Source organism: Tauraco erythrolophus, chromosome 9 (assembly GCF_009769465.1).
Source record: "Tauraco erythrolophus isolate bTauEry1 chromosome 9, bTauEry1.pri, whole genome shotgun sequence".
In the NCBI taxonomy this organism is placed as follows: domain Eukaryota; kingdom Metazoa; phylum Chordata; class Aves; order Musophagiformes; family Musophagidae; genus Tauraco; species Tauraco erythrolophus.
The window spans coordinates 27022259-27037895 of record NC_141473.1 but is presented as its reverse complement, the minus strand read 5'-3'; the positions used below and the strand labels follow the sequence as shown (position 1 = coordinate 27037895).

General features: G+C 36.8%; 1 protein-coding gene across 2 annotated transcripts in view; it reads left to right on the top strand.

Moving 5' to 3' along the window:
* The window catches only part of POLR3A (RNA polymerase III subunit A), a 40184-nt gene that overhangs the window by 21881 nt on the left and 2666 nt on the right, over positions 1 to 15637 (top strand). The window contains exons 20-31 of one of the 2 annotated variants that reach the window (XM_086616393.1): positions 34 to 204; positions 665 to 778; positions 2010 to 2045; positions 5494 to 5580; positions 5666 to 5748; positions 7958 to 8128; positions 9323 to 9416; positions 9533 to 9625; positions 10068 to 10232; positions 10874 to 11038; positions 11362 to 11493; positions 12868 to 13000. In XM_086616393.1, the coding sequence (XP_086472519.1) occupies positions 34 to 204; positions 665 to 778; positions 2010 to 2045; positions 5494 to 5580; positions 5666 to 5748; positions 7958 to 8128; positions 9323 to 9416; positions 9533 to 9625; positions 10068 to 10232; positions 10874 to 11038; positions 11362 to 11493; positions 12868 to 13000 (1444 nt within the window). The remainder of the gene's footprint in view (positions 1 to 33; positions 205 to 664; positions 779 to 2009; positions 2046 to 5493; positions 5581 to 5665; positions 5749 to 7957; positions 8129 to 9322; positions 9417 to 9532; positions 9626 to 10067; positions 10233 to 10873; positions 11039 to 11361; positions 11494 to 12867; positions 13001 to 15637) is intronic. The other variant, XM_086616392.1, reaches the window with a different exon arrangement.

Genomic DNA, 15637 nt, shown 5'->3' with positions numbered 1-15637 from the left:
TTTACTTTCCTTGCACTTTTTTTTTTCCTTCAGAGGCGGCTGGTAAAATCACTTGAAGATCTTTGCTCACAGTATGATTTGACAGTCAGAAGTTCTACTGGTGACATTATACAATTTATTTATGGAGGAGATGGCTTGGATCCTGCAGCCATGGAAGGGAAGGATGAACCGCTGGAATTCAAGCGAGTTCTAGACAATATCAGGGTAAGGATTACTGAAATCTTTGTTGGAAGTGTGAAAAGGCTATTAAGCATGTAGGAGGAAGTAGTAAATTATGGGGAGAACTGTTTGGTTTTGGTTTTGTGGTTTATTTGTTGGTTGCTTGTTCTCCCCACCCAGAACATTATTTTTTTTTCTGAAAAACTGTTTAGATTTCTGTAATGTGAGTGTAAAAAATAAATGGAATTAGAAATACGTGTGAGTATACCTTCAGATTTACATAAGTAAGTACAAGTGTATATGTACCTTCTCTTAACAGTAGTCTGGTATTATATAGTGAGGAGAAAAAAAACAACAACAAAAACCAAAGAAAAAAACACCCAAAAACTTCAACCAAAAGTAAAGAATACTGTTAATCAATTGTATGTATCTATATTCTGTGTCTTTACAATGAAGTTTTTGTGTATATGTTTCATGTGAAGTGATTATTTTTTTCCCTCTGAAGGCTGTGTATCCATGCCGAAGTGAACCAGCACTTAGTAAAAATGAGTTGGTGTTAACATCTGAGTCCATCATGAAGAAGAATGAATTTCTTTGCTGCCGAGACAGTTTCCTGCAGGTAATTATCTCACTTCCTTATCATACTGTGATTAACTTTTCCTTATAAATTAGAGGAAATTAAATAAAATGATCTTATCAATCTGTAGGAGCAATGGCTGATTTTTATGCATTGGTAGATGGAGTAGTAGTTTGTTCAATAATATATTTCTGTACATTTAGGAGGTGGGGAGGTAGGACTAGTAATTTTAATTCTTACTGTGGTAGTTCTTCATGTTCACCACAAGAACATTAGGAATGAGAGAAAAATTTAGTGATTTTTGAGTACAGCGTGCTGCTGATCTGAGAGATCTTGCTGGAATTTCTCTTCATAGCAAGATGGTACAGAAATTATGTGCTTCCCCTGGGCCGTCAGAAATGAAATACTACTTACTGACTCTAAGTAAGAAGCTACTAGGACTGAATCTCATACTCCCTTATTATGCATATGCTTTGATATTATCGACTTTCTGAATAACTTCTTAATAATTTACTTGTTTTCCTGTGATAGAAACACCAGCTATACACTTACACCTATTTACCTTGCTTTCTTGTGATACTAACCCATCAAAAAAACTTGTATTATATGTTCTGGACAGGGCTTATCTTCTGGGGAGTACTTACTTGTCTTCTAAGTATGAGTGAGTGTTCACATGACTGCTTGCACTTTAAATTGTAGAAGTCAGTTTGTTTGAAAGAGCATTAAGCAATTTTAGTATTTTTGAGAGCAGCCACACTTAAGACTACTTTCAGAGATAGTGATAAAAATGGTAGAATTAACCTGCCTGTGAACATGTAAAGCTATTACCTTGCTGAACTTTCTGATTACTGGCAGTGATGAGAATATCAATTTCATGAATTGCTTTTAAAGGGTTTCTTTTTAATAGATCAGAGTGCTTCAGAGCAGAGGTGACAAAACTAGTAAGCAGTTGTTTATAAACCTGACTTGCAACTGTGTTGCTAGAGTTGAAAAAATAGTTCTATCCATACTTGAAACGTGCTGTAAATCTTAATTACATCTCTGAAGGAAAAAAAATGCTATATACTAATATCAGAGTTTGGAGATGAAGCTGCTCTTTGAGATGTACATCTTTTTAATCTTATCAAGAAAATCTAAATAATTGCTGATGATTTCAGAAGCACAGATATGGCTACATCTCCTTAATGATAATTATTTAACTTAAGATCTTTAAGTTTTAGATGCTTTTACTTTTTCTTCTTTCCTCTTGTTTCTTTTCTGTTCATCCTTGAAGACATTAACTGAGACAGGTTATGAAAAATATAAAGAGGTAATTGTAGCATGTGTGTGCACTGTGTGAGCATTAATGTTAGTGCTTTTTAGCTACAGATGTGTGTATAGTGCTCAAGTAACTGATTAGCATATATACATTACTGCTTGCTAAATTATAATTTAGGTGTTCATCACAATAATTTGCCCAGTTCCTTTTTAATGGTGAAAACCGTGACACATGAATTAATCCCTATAGTTAAATTTGAGGATTTGAAGAAGCTTAATATGTGACTTTATTGTCTGAAACTTATTCTTTCAACCTTTAGGGATATTAGCATGTTTTTTCTGATACGTTCCTATCCCTTCCTCCACTTTTCCCTTGCAGAACAGGGAAATTTCTTGTTGCTGTTATTTTACCAGGAGGTTCCTATAATGGGCTTCTCCACTCTTGTCCAGAATACAGCTTGTCTAAGTAACCTTTTTCAAAGAGACTAGCGTTCATTCTGCCTGCTCTCTGCCCTCACCAGAGGGAATTCAACTGATGAAAAAGCAGATTATTGGCTGGCACAGTTTCAATTGTGTTAATATTTTCATGTATTTGGGTATATTAAGGTACAGATGAAGGGAAGTTTTTGTTTTCTTATTGAAATTGTGAGGGTTTCCAAAAGCTTTTCAAATTTTTTTAACAAATCAATCTTTTTACTGTGGGTTTTTTTGAGATGATATAATATGCATACTGTAGAGTGTGGTGCAAACCGGGAAAAGGCTCAGCACACAGCCAGTCGATCCTGGCGTACGTAGAGCTGACCTAATGGGTCTGGCTTGGACTTGAATGGATTGTTGCTCAATCTTGGGGGATTGTGTGTATCACTCTGTGTTTCAGTAGGTTTAACTATGAGGATTCTTATATTAGCAGTGCTTCATGTCACTAGCTTAAGTGCCAGGAAACGTGATGCAAACACCTGGCTGACTAGGCTTTATTCCTTGAACTGCTCTTTTGACTAAACGTCAGCTCTGTAGGAGCTGGCAAGGCCCACGTTGAGCCAGAGCTTACTGAGTCAGTTTGGTGCCTTTTTACTAAACAGGTCCAGCTTATCAGACTTGATAGGTTTAGACAATGTGAAAGAATTGATGGTGTTTTGAGCTCGCTTTGGAAATTACATAGCTGTGTTCATAGAGGACAGTCTTGCACTGAAGATAAGTCCATAGAGACAGACAGGCTCAGCAAAGAGTGAGCTACATTTTCATTCTATTTGTAGCATAAATTAATCCATAGTTTGGATAAACTGCCAACACATACTTGAAAGTTGAGGGGAATAGGTCATTTCCTCTTTTAGTTTTTGTGCATAAATAAAAGCTTTGATGATGAAAAAGAAATTGCTTTAGAGATCTATCTTTTATGTCTCATGTTTTTGGCTCTAGTGTGTGGAAATAATGTCGTTTGAGTACATTATTTTTACAGTTCAGAATGAGAGACAACAATTCATTTACTATGTTGGAGATGTTTGGTTTTTTTTTAGAAAAAAACGTATTTTGAAACTCAGAGTGTCGAAGAGGAAAAGTTGACAATAAATTGTTGGCCATAATTCTATTTGCAATCCTATGCTGTTTTGGTCTTAAGTCTGTCCTATTGTGGACTTACTCCATATGACCAATTATTCAGCCAGTATGACAACAAATTTTGAGAAGTTCATGGTGATGTGGTTATTATTACTGTCCCCTGGTTTTATGTGAGTAGGTGAAAATGTAGAATAACTTAGTCTTCAGTGTTCTAGAGGGAGAAGTTAGTGTTATTCTTTCTGCTTTCTTCCCCTTCCACTCCTCCCTTTTTGCCCCTCCACAAAAGAAGCATCTTTCAAGATACGATTACTTTTAAAGTCTCTCCTTAGTGTTTTTTTTCTCTATAGATCAAATGTTCTGGATGATCTTCTGCAAGTCCTGCAATACTCCTTTTTTTTTTTATGCACTGGTAGTAGAAAGATTAATTTTTCTAATACCACATTATAGCTTAACACTTAGTAAATAAATCAAATGATCAATTTTATGTCAAGATTTCAAGGTCAGAAACCTTTAAAATGGCCAAGTATTTCATTCGTTAATATGATTTACTGAAGGGCAAAAGGGGCAGAAATGTATGAATGCATCCTGTTGTCATCTAACTGGGGAAACAACTTGAAGCATCCATTCCAGCAGCACACTTCTGTTGTTGGTTCTTTCATTTGAATTTGAACTTTATTGTAGTATTCACAGAAAATACCTTGAATACCAGTAATAATGTTGTTATTTTGAGAATCTGAGGATACTGTGTAGGATGTAATAGAAGTGTTTTGATAATGATTTAGGAATTCAGTTATTAGAAAAAAAAAAAGCAGTCAGTCAAATATTTTAGTCAATTTTGCAAGTAATTTTCAGTACCCAGCTATGAGGGCGGTTGGAAGGAGTCCAGTGCTGAGTGAAGAAGAGGTGGTATTATATAATCATCATCTTGGTTGTCAGGCAGGACTAATGAGTTGAAAAGGGTTTAAAAGGACTCTAAAAATGAAACCACTCACTTCTCCACAGAGGCTTTTTTAAGTCATTGTTGAAGTAGATGGGAAGGATTTCCTCTTGCTTTGTTGATATTTTGGTTTTGATGACCGTGTGTTATGGAACTGACTTGCACTGAGTCCACTTTTATGGGAGAGTTTAATCGTGAACCTCATATTTCATGACTTCTAGTGTATGTATCTATATCCAAAGCATAATGCCTAAATGATGATTTATACAAACATTGCATGTTTTTCAAACAGTATTGTTTCAATTCATGTTCAAGTAAAGTCTGCTAGAACTACTTTTGGGTAAACCTGGTAAGAGAGTGAAAGGCTTTATGTACTGCTACGTGTTATATACAACTGTCAGCAAGACCTCTCTGCAGCACAGAGAAGTTTGAACTATGTTAGGTAGAGACTGATGTGTCTATATAAATTTTGAGGATTTTTTTTCCCCTCAAATGAAGCACATCTTAAGTCTTTGAAATTTATCCAGCAGGTGTCCTTTATATACTTCTCTCTTGCCACAGCCTTTCCACTTTGACTTATTTTGAATACTGAGAAACGAGTGAGAATGTGATTGTGTCAGTATACTCAGAAAATAAGAATTTTGAGGGATTTTTGTTGGTTTCTTTTTTTGATGGTAGAATCAGTTTCAGAAGTGGTGGCTAGGAAGGAAGGATCAACCAAACTCAAATCTCTAAGTTGTCAGTGTGTGCTCAGGAAGGATGCTTTTTTCCAGCGTGGACCATATTCCTTATGTACTGCTACTAACTTGTGGTTACACAAGAGTGAATCTGGTTTGGTAAATTCTATTGTATGTGCATGTCTAAGTTTTGATGTTTTTTCTTCATATTGTGCATTGTTAATTTAATTATTGTAAACATTACATTTGGAACTTTAAGCAAATAACTTATGCTGAAGACTTCGATAGGAGGACCATGTCTTTGCTTAACTGTCATTTCAATGTAATTTCAGGAAATTAAAAAATTCATCAAAGGTGTTTCTGAGAAGATAAAAAAAACTAGGGACAAGTATGGCATTAATGACAATGGCACAACAGAGGTAAATAGTTTCACACGAGTAATTATGTAATTATTTTAAATCTTCATAAGCTATTGCTTTTCTAAGTGTTCTATTTTCTTTTCAGCCACGAGTTTTATATCAGTTGGATAGGATTACTCCAACACAACTAGAGAAGTTTCTAGAGACTTGTAGGGACAAATACATGAGGTAAGTGTTTAGCCTGTTGTTGTCTCAATCTATTCGCCCTTCCCAGTTCAGCATTTGTTGCTGTGTCTGTAGTCTAGGAGTGTATTTTGCTATTTTTACTGTATGAATATTGCTTCTGTTGTGAATGCGATACAAATAAAGAGTAAGAAACAGTTGGCTCCAATGACATAAACGTTGCAAGACAAAGGTAGAATGCCGGGGGGGGAAAACATCATCTACGGGTGGGCTTGTTAAGGCAGAGTTGAGTCTTGTACAACAGTTCTAGAGGTCTGACAGAGCTGAGGTTTTTACCTTTCTGTCTTGAATCATAATCAGATTCTTTTATAAGCAGAATCTTACTGATTTGTTTGGATTCCTTTTACATTGCAGAAAAAATGCTTTATTTTAATTTTGTATTTCTTGAACATGGAAAGCTGTCTGGTTGTTTTTAGGAACCTTACTTCTGAGATGGTAGTAATCACACCAGTAACAGTTTTCTTCTATAGCTGCTTACTGCTTGTATCCACAGATTGTGTTTTGACAGCAGATTCTGGTGAAAGCCCAAAGTAATAGGATTCTGAGTGAGAGAGGATATTGTTTAAACACTAACATTTATACACCCACTGGCAGACGTGTTCCCTTCCTCCCTCTCTTGCCGGAGATTGTTCCAAACCTCCAAAGAGTCCTGCAAAATAATACCTGAACAGATCAGTTTCAAATCCATGTGAATCTTGATGGTTATTCTTGATCTACACAGTCTGTAGACTTGTGCCACACTTCACGCTCATTTGTTCTGCACTTGTAGGAGCTTTTTGTTTGTTTTTCTTGGTCTCTTAACAAGATATAGTGTGGATGTTTTCATTTCTTTATCCATTGAGAGTTGTTTCATTTACTTAGACTCTTTGGATTTGGTCACTGGCATGCAGCCTTTGGTGACATCTGCTTTGTGGCCTCCTGCTCACCTACATCAATTTTACTACTATTTTTTCTTTTTCTAGAAAATTCATTTATATGTTAAATTCTTAACTATTTTAAAGCAGTTACCAGTGTTCTGCTTTCTGTTACTAGGATTACTTGCTTACGTTTGTCTTGAGTGCTCTTAAATGTTAATTGCCACCTTAATGTAGTAAGTTGATTTATCATACTGTATTATGCTGATTTGATAACTGAAAGATGGTACCCTTGGAAAGGATCTGATTGCTATGATGATTGTTTGTGTTTTAGAGACTATTGTTATTTTACCAGGAGAAATCGCTCTGCTGAGATTTCAGTGATTTTTTTTTTTTAGTAAATATGACATGAATGTAAAGAGATCTCCAAATAATAGTGAAAACCATTCTACTTAAGTAATTTTGTTTTACAGTCAGCCAGAATTAATTCCTTTAGATGTTACAAGCCAAATCACTATTAGACAGCAATTTTAATTGTTAAGAGTTCATCAAGGAGAGTTCAAGAAGCTGCTACAAGTTAGACTGATTTAGAAAGTGGTATTGTGCCTTAAGTTCAGAGGTTATGTTTGCCCTGGAAAAGCAGATGGCATTGCACTCTGTGCGAGCTTAAGAATGCTAACTGCAGGATCTGAACGAGATGGTAGAGGAGAATGTAAACCATGCCTCATGTCTCACTTTGAGATGGCATAGTGTAGCGTACTGGTCTTCATTTTTTGACCTGAAAGGACAACCAGTTTTCTAAGTATATAAATTTTAGAAAAGGACAAATGTGGGTGTGAGCCCGTTACATGCATAACTTGAAGGGAAAGTAGCTCATCGTTATAGGACTTTTGAATAAGATGAAATCAGGAAGGCATTAATATGTGGTTTTTGCTCTGATTAAAAAGTAAGCTGCACAGTATTTTCTTAAAGAACACTTAATAAATGTCTCTCTTGTGCTTAAAGACATAAAGAGGAGTTTTGGAAATGTTAATGTATGGGATTTCCCTGAATGGCAAGTCTTGAGTCTACTCCTTGATGTGCAGGAGGAGGACAAGCATTTTGTTGCTTGTTACGGATGTTACACTGGATCTGTGGAATGCCTGTATGATAGAGCATCATCTTGCCTTTCATGAGAATCAGTCTTGAGTATTGATGACCCTTTAACCTCTTTCCTGTTCGTTTATTAAAAAATAAAAATTAACGAGCTTCTCATATACCTGCCAGAATAGTTTCTGTCTTTGGTTGCTTAGGATTTGATACCTTATTGAGTTCTATGTCTCTCTCTGTAATTTTATCAGGGCACAGATGGAGCCTGGTTCTGCAGTAGGAGCTCTTTGTGCACAGAGTATTGGTGAGCCTGGCACACAGATGACTCTGAAGACTTTCCATTTTGCTGGCGTTGCTTCAATGAACATTACTTTGGGTGTGCCAAGAATCAAAGAAATCATTAATGCTTCAAAGGCTATTAGGTACTCACGTTGTTTTGGTTTGGGTTTTTTTTCCCTTTGCCTAAGTGAAACCTGATGGATAAATTTCCAATACGCGACAGCGTTTCCCTGTTCTCAGCAGTATACTAGACAACATTGAATGCATGGAATACCCAAACAAGCAAAATCTAAGTGATACTTAAGGCCTGAGAAGAGACAAGTAGTATTTTTCTGAAAAGCAAATGAGGTAAAGGGGTTGCTTACTAAGTTTAATAGTCCATTAGGTGTGTCTCATCTATTGTGAAACTTCCTGGTGTTTAGCAGTAGTTGAAGCATGCTGTTGTGGTTTAACCCTAGCCAGCAGCTCTGCCCCACACAGCCGCTTGCTCACTCCCCGCCCCCATGGGATAAGGGAGAGAATGAGAAGGGTAAAAGTGATAAAACTCATGGATTGGGACAAAACCAGTTGAACAGGTAAAGCAAAAGCCACACGAACAAACAAAGCAAAACAAGGAATTCATTTCCTCTTTCCCATTGGCAGGGAGGTGTTCAGACATCTCCAGGAAACCAGGGCTCCATCATGCCTAATGGTTACTTGGGAAGACAAATGCCATCACTCCAAACATTCCCCCTTCCTTCTTCCCCCAGCTTTATATGCTGAACATCACATCATATGGCATGGAATATCCCTTTGGTCTGCTGGCATCAGCTGTCCCAGCTTTGTCCTCTCCCAAATCCTTGTGCCCCCCCCAGCCTACTCATTGGTGGGGTGAGGTGAGAAGCAGAAAAGGCCTTGACTCTGTGTGAGCACTGCTCAGCAATAATTAAAACATCCCTGTGTTATCAACACTGTTTCCAGCACAAATCCAAAACATAGCCCCATACTAGCTGCTGTGAAGAAAACTATCCCAGCCAAAACCAGCACACATATCTATTTCTAGGTATCCATGAAGCCGTGCTTAAATAGTACTAGAATAGTGTACATCATGAAAATAGTCACTAATTGCTGTATTATAATCTCTTGTGTGTTTGCTTGTTTTTACCAGCCTGAAGTACATGAACAATAATTTTCTTAAATGTTACTTGAGGAAGCTGAAGGTCTCTTTATCTTATTAAATACTTGTCTAGATATGAGATCCATAAGGCAAGCTGTAATTCAAACTGCCATCTGTAATCTAGCTGAGAAATTTCCTAACTGTTTGTGGTTTTTTCTGTGTATGTGGTTATTCTTTGTAGCACCCCTATTATAACAGCACAGTTGGACAAAGATGATGATCCCGATTTTGCCCGTCTGGTTAAAGGAAGAATTGAGAAGACTTTGTTAGGAGAGGTAGGAAAAATGTTATTATTGCTAATGCTTTAAATGTAAATATTAGCCAATTGTTATGGCAATGGGGCATTTTAACCATTTTCACATGCTAACTATTTTGTCCTTACCTCTTAAAGATTTCAGAATATATTGAGGAAGTGTTTCTTCCAGATGATTGTTTCATCCTAGTGAAGCTGTCTTTGGAGCGCATTAGACTACTGAGATTAGAGGTGAGTTGTTCAGTTCTTACGCAGACTGTGCCTTGGGTAAGTTCCAAAGGGTCTCTTAATCCTATCTCAGAGACAGAAATCAGACCAGTGGAACTTAGAAAGTGAACGAAGGATGTTCTGTGGCTATGTTACACCTGGATTGTTTTTTCCCCTTTTTTTTTCCCCTTGTAAAGTGGATAATTTTTCCTTTGTTTGGAACTGAGAGAACATAAATTCATTTCTTGGTGTCTTGTTAAGTACAAGGTTGTAATCTGTCCATGAGTTAACATATAGGCCAGTACCCTCAGCATAGGATAGTATTTCATGCAATTTATGAGAGTAACAATTTTTATTTCTTTTTATATATTCTGCTTTTTTTGTATTCTGTTGAAAAACTGCTGCATAAGCAGATTTGTGTATGTTAAGAGATACCCTGATGTTTGCTGGCTGACTTTTGCCACAGGTGAATGCAGAGACTGTGCGTTACTCTATTTGCATATCTAAACTCAGAGTAAAGCCTGGGGATGTTGCTGTCCATGGAGAAGCAGTTGTATGTGTGACCCCTCGTGAAAACAGCAAGAGTTCAATGTATTATGTATTGCAGTCCCTGAAGGAAGAACTACCAAAGGTAAAAAACAAGGCTGTCTCATGCTTTTGTGGGAGGTAATCAGTAATAATAATTTGGAGTTCTATGGTGGGAAGATGAAATAGTTCTTGTCAGTACTAACAATGAAAATAGCCTGAGTCTGTAACACTTACATTGTGATATTACTGCTTTACAGCTGAAACTAAGCCTCCATTATTAATCTTTACAGATAAAATCAAAGCCTTGATATGTGCCTTACAACATTTACTGAATCATTCTGAGTGCAGCAGTTCTATGAAATAGTTATATCTTACAGCTGCATCTGGAGTTGAACCACATGGCAGTATCTGGCATTTTTGCAGCTTTCTGTGAGGAAACTGTCTACTTTTAAAAATAGTGATAAGTGAACCTTGTTATTCGCACAATGCCCTTTCATTTGTGTGATCTACCACCATTCAGAGACTCGGATCTGAGTGTGAGGATATCTGGCATAAAATATAAAATGTAGGTAGTAAGTTTTGTAGTACAGTGTGAATGTCGCATTTGCTGCACTAGTGTGTTTTAATTGATCATTTCCTCCACAGACTGGAGCTTCTAAATAGGTTTGAATGCTGATAAGGGTTACGCTTCTATACTGCATTACTGTACGCATCAACGTTACTAGTTTTGTTTTGTTTGTGAAGGTTGTAGTGCAAGGTATACCAGAGGTTTCCCGAGCTGTCATTCATATTGATGAACAAAGTGGAAAGGAAAAATATAAACTTCTAGTTGAAGGTGATAATCTGCGAGCTGTTATGGCTACTCATGGAGTGAAAGGAACAAAGACATCCTCTAACAACACTTACGAGGTAATGTTCAAATGAGTACTGTGGATTTTTCCCCATAGCATCTTTATTACAAGTGCTTGTTTGTGCTCAGATGGAGCAGTTGATGTCTAATCAAGCCTGATTTCACTAGTAGTTGTCAGAATGCGTTAACACAAGAGAATAGTTCGACTGGCAGCACTGTTCACTTCAAAGAAATTTTTTCTATAAATATTTTTAAAATGGAAAAATGCAAAAGAGTAGTAATGGAAATGAGGTATTATCTGACATCAGATGGTATTTGTTACAGGAATATACATGCTGCAAGCATTTGGTTCTTCATTAATCGAACATAATCTCTTGTGTAGGTGGAGAAGACACTAGGAATTGAAGCTGCTCGGACGACCATTATCAATGAGATTCAGTATACAATGGTGAACCATGGTATGAGCATTGACAGGAGACATGTTATGTTGCTGTCTGATCTAATGACTTACAAGGTTTGTACTATACTTTTTCTAAATGTTCAAGTGGCCTGTTTATACAAATCAATTTTACCTTGTTTGAGAAGGACGGGTGAGCTAGGGAGATGGAAATCTGTTATAGGTTTAAAGAATTGTAAATTGTACTGACCAAATACTGTTGTTTGTATATTAAACAAAATGCTTAATTAACCTAGTTCTTACAATGGTGGGGGGGAGGAGAAGGTCTATTTTGACTGAAAACAAGTTGATACAATGATTAGAGAATCGTAATTTCTGAATTGTAATTTCATACTGGAAATAAGAATCCTAAAAATTGTGGTATGAAAATCAACTGTTTGGGTAACAATTTAAGGCTTACTGTGGAGAAAACCACATGGGGTGTGGTTCATAGCAGCTGCACTGTATATAAAAGTCAAAGGATACAGACATTGCAAATAGAATCAGATTACATGTAGAAGTATGAGCAATCTTCTAGAACTTGTTAGTAGAAAATTGTGTCTGTTCTTTATTGATTGACTGACTTTCCCTCACATCTCGTATGTTTTTTAGATTTGAGTACACTTTGTGAAGTAAGATTTTCCACTTTGCCTGCCAGAGTGCAAGGGTTTAATTTGGGTAAAATGTATGAAGCAGTTCTGACCTCTCTCAAAACTGTAGGGCTTTTGTACTGAGCTGCAGCGGTCCTCAGGGCTGGCCGTGTGGAGCTGCAACACAATAGTGGAAAGGGGCATCAAAGTGCACTGTTTAACCCTTGTTGGGCTCCTAGCATGCATTCTTTTGTCTGTACTTCTGACTTGTGCTTTTGTGCAGTCTGTTATAATTGGGATGTTTGTTAGAAACCGAGGCAGAAATAAACCAAGTTAGTTTAAAAAGCTAATTACTTTTTTTTTCTGGAGAGTGAAAAAATGAAGATTCAACATCTTCTGTTATCTTCTGGCAGCTGAAATCAGATTTATCAGTAGACAATAGGCAGTAGCTTCAGCATAGTACTCTCAGACCCCACTAAAGTTTGTAGCTCAGCAACTAGTTTGTAATTTTATGTTTCTTCTCATGGCAATGTTTCTTTCTATCTTTTCAATATTCTTGCTTTAAAAAAATGTTCTATTAACCATTTATAACAGCTTCTGTTGTGTATAAATAATCACTTTTGTTTTATTTAAATATTGATTACTACCAAACATTTAACCTTCAGGATGTTTATCTGTGAAGCAGCATATTGTGATAGTGCTATATTGTAGATAGTAACCTTTTTACTTACTGCTTGTTTCGTGTGTTTGTTAGAATAAAAACTACATTCGAGTTGTTCACTTGATTAGCTTCTTTAGCAAACATGACTGACTTCGAGACATTATTGTGAAAGTTTTTCTTTGGGTTCTTCCATCAATCAAGGGTGAAGTGCTGGGCATTACTAGGTTTGGACTGGCAAAAATGAAGGAAAGTGTGTTGATGCTGGCTTCTTTTGAAAAGACTGCAGACCATCTCTTTGATGCTGCCTATTTTGGACAGAAGGATTCTGTTTGTGGTAGGTATTGCAAATTCTGTTGTAGTTTGTGGTCCTTACCCAGTATCTGTAAATCTCTTGAAAGCATTGGATTTTTGCCCTTGTTAAACTTACTGTTCAACTCTACATGTAAAACATGTTGGATCTGAGGCTGATCCATAATTCTCGATCATAGAAGTTTGGTACATGCTTGTTTACTTCTAATCTCAATTGGAGATGTTGAAGTCAGTTGGACATTTGTTGGATGTTTCTTAAAGTAGACTTTTAGTAATTTGGTTTTACTTCTCACCACATACCTCGGTGAAATACCAGGAAATTTGTCTCACTATCAGTAGTTCTGTTTTTTCAGTTGTGGAAGTTTGTGTATCTTCAACACCTAGAGCTCATTAAGGAATCTAGTACCTCAGTCAGTATTGAGATTTCATTTTCATTCCTATTAAGAAGTGGGAAGACATATATCTCAGCATAGATGAATATCATAATATGCATAATGATCGCTTATGTGATTTGTCCTGTACCTAGAAATAAAGAAAAAGGCCAAGTTCTTGTCTTCTTCAGTTAGTTCTGATCTAAATAGATAAAAATTATATGGTTTTTTGTTTTTTAATTTGGAAACCTTGTTTATCAGTCCTCCATTCAGTCTCTGTCCTGAGAAATTTCTTTTCAAATGTATCTATTCTTCAGTTTTAAAGTTGAGCACATTAACATCTTCTGAATCATATTCTCACTGAATTCATGAAAAAATCTGATAAGAGTTAAAAATACGTGTACATGCACACAAGTGCATGCATATGTACAGCCAAACAGAAAAGTCAAATAGATAAATTTTATCCTTCTGTTTGTCTCTTAATTTTGCATTTCTGCCATGTATGCTAATACTTGGAATTGAAATTCTTTTGTTAAACTCGTTCACCCTTATTCCTCCCAGATTTCCTTCTCCTTTAAGATACATAAATTTTGGAATGATTTGTTAAGTAGTCTCTATTTAGTAGGTTAAGCAGAGAAAAGGAGAAGTCCAGCAGGTTTCAGCCTCTTCATCATCTGCTTATATAAGGCTGTAACCACTCATTTGGAGTTTCTGGATGCTAATGAAGTCTAAAAATATGAACATATTATGTTAAGGTTTACTAGTTTGTATGTATTTCTAGGTGGTCTCAGAAAGTGTAGTCAATTTCAAACAGTGTTTTGTGGACAGTATATTTTCTGAATCGCTGTAATCTGTTAGAAACCTTTTTATTACTTAGTTCGTATTCTAAGAGCTCTGCCACTTTCTGCCTATCCAGCATTCCACATGTGTGAGATTTTCTTATTTTTTAAAATTATTGTTTGCCCATGATTAAAGCAAAGATTCTATGAGAGACTAATTCCATCCTGGACAGTAAGGAAAAGAAAATGTTTTCTCCAAGTCCCCTCTGAGCTGGTAAAATCTTGTTTTGAATAATGTGGAAACCAAAGATCTTTTCATGTTGCCTTCTATTGCCTCCTATATAAATGTTTTAGTTCTAATAAGGAAATAGAATAGAGAAAAGAGAAAATTGTTGTCTGTCTTTCAAAACTGAAGAGATGATACTGGCTTACTTGTATGAAAAAGTGCTGTGCAGCTGCCTGACTGGGCCATCACTAGTTTATCTCTTCAAATTGCTATGAAAAGACTCTTGCACACTCATGGTTTTGCAACTCCAGAGTAGGAAAAAATTATAAATGTTGCCAAGAAAAATTAGTATGTGTCCAAAATCAACTATAGGTGCTGAACTGAATGTCATCTAAAATCAGCATTTCTCCTGAATGTGTGGGTGTAGTTTTAGACCATGTGGCCTTTGAATCCCTTTAGTCTTGTAAGATGCTTTTATTTCCCCCAAGAAAATGGGGGACAGCTGATTCTTGCTTTACCTACATGGAAGACAAGCGTTTTCTTCTGCGAATTGCAGATGCCACCTTTCAGTGGGCAAAGCAGGTTGAAACTAGAGCAGAGGAGAGTACATACAGTTCCAGCAGCATCCACTGGATGCTGGAAGCAGGACCAGCAGGAAGTGCTACTGTCTGCAAGCCACTGCTTAAAGATATAGTCAGTTTATCGTTCTGTCCTCTTCACAAAGAGTAGCCAACAGCACTCTGATTTCTAACTTAAGAGTGGGAACTGGGAGCTACAGATCACTGCTGTGCCGTTAATTTATGAGGAGGTGGTCTGGAAGGGAAGTGTCAAAAATAAACTGCAGCAAGAGCAGCATGACTGGCTTCATCTCTACCTAGCTTCTTCCAGCTGAAAGTGAGAGCAGCAGTTCATAGCTGTCAGCCAGATGCTTAGATCTGCAATAAATTATAACTGGTAGTGTTACCAGGCATTCCACTGGAGGAGGCTTGGATGGTCATTAGAGTGAGTGTGCCATCCTGGCAGTTCTTCTGACATCAACATCATCATTATCTTCACCTGTCTGATAGGATTGCCATTGGCCTCTAGTGTACGTTAGTCTGAGCGGATATATAACATACACTTGGTTGTTACAGCAGCATGTTCTGTCCAAACGTTTCCTGCTGTACATGACTGCTGTCAGATGCTGCAAACTATACTTTGTCCATGAGGCAAAAGGGAGGTGGAGAGGAAGGCTTCTGGTTGTATACATGGAATTATTGCAAGGGAAGAAGGATTCTCAAAATCTA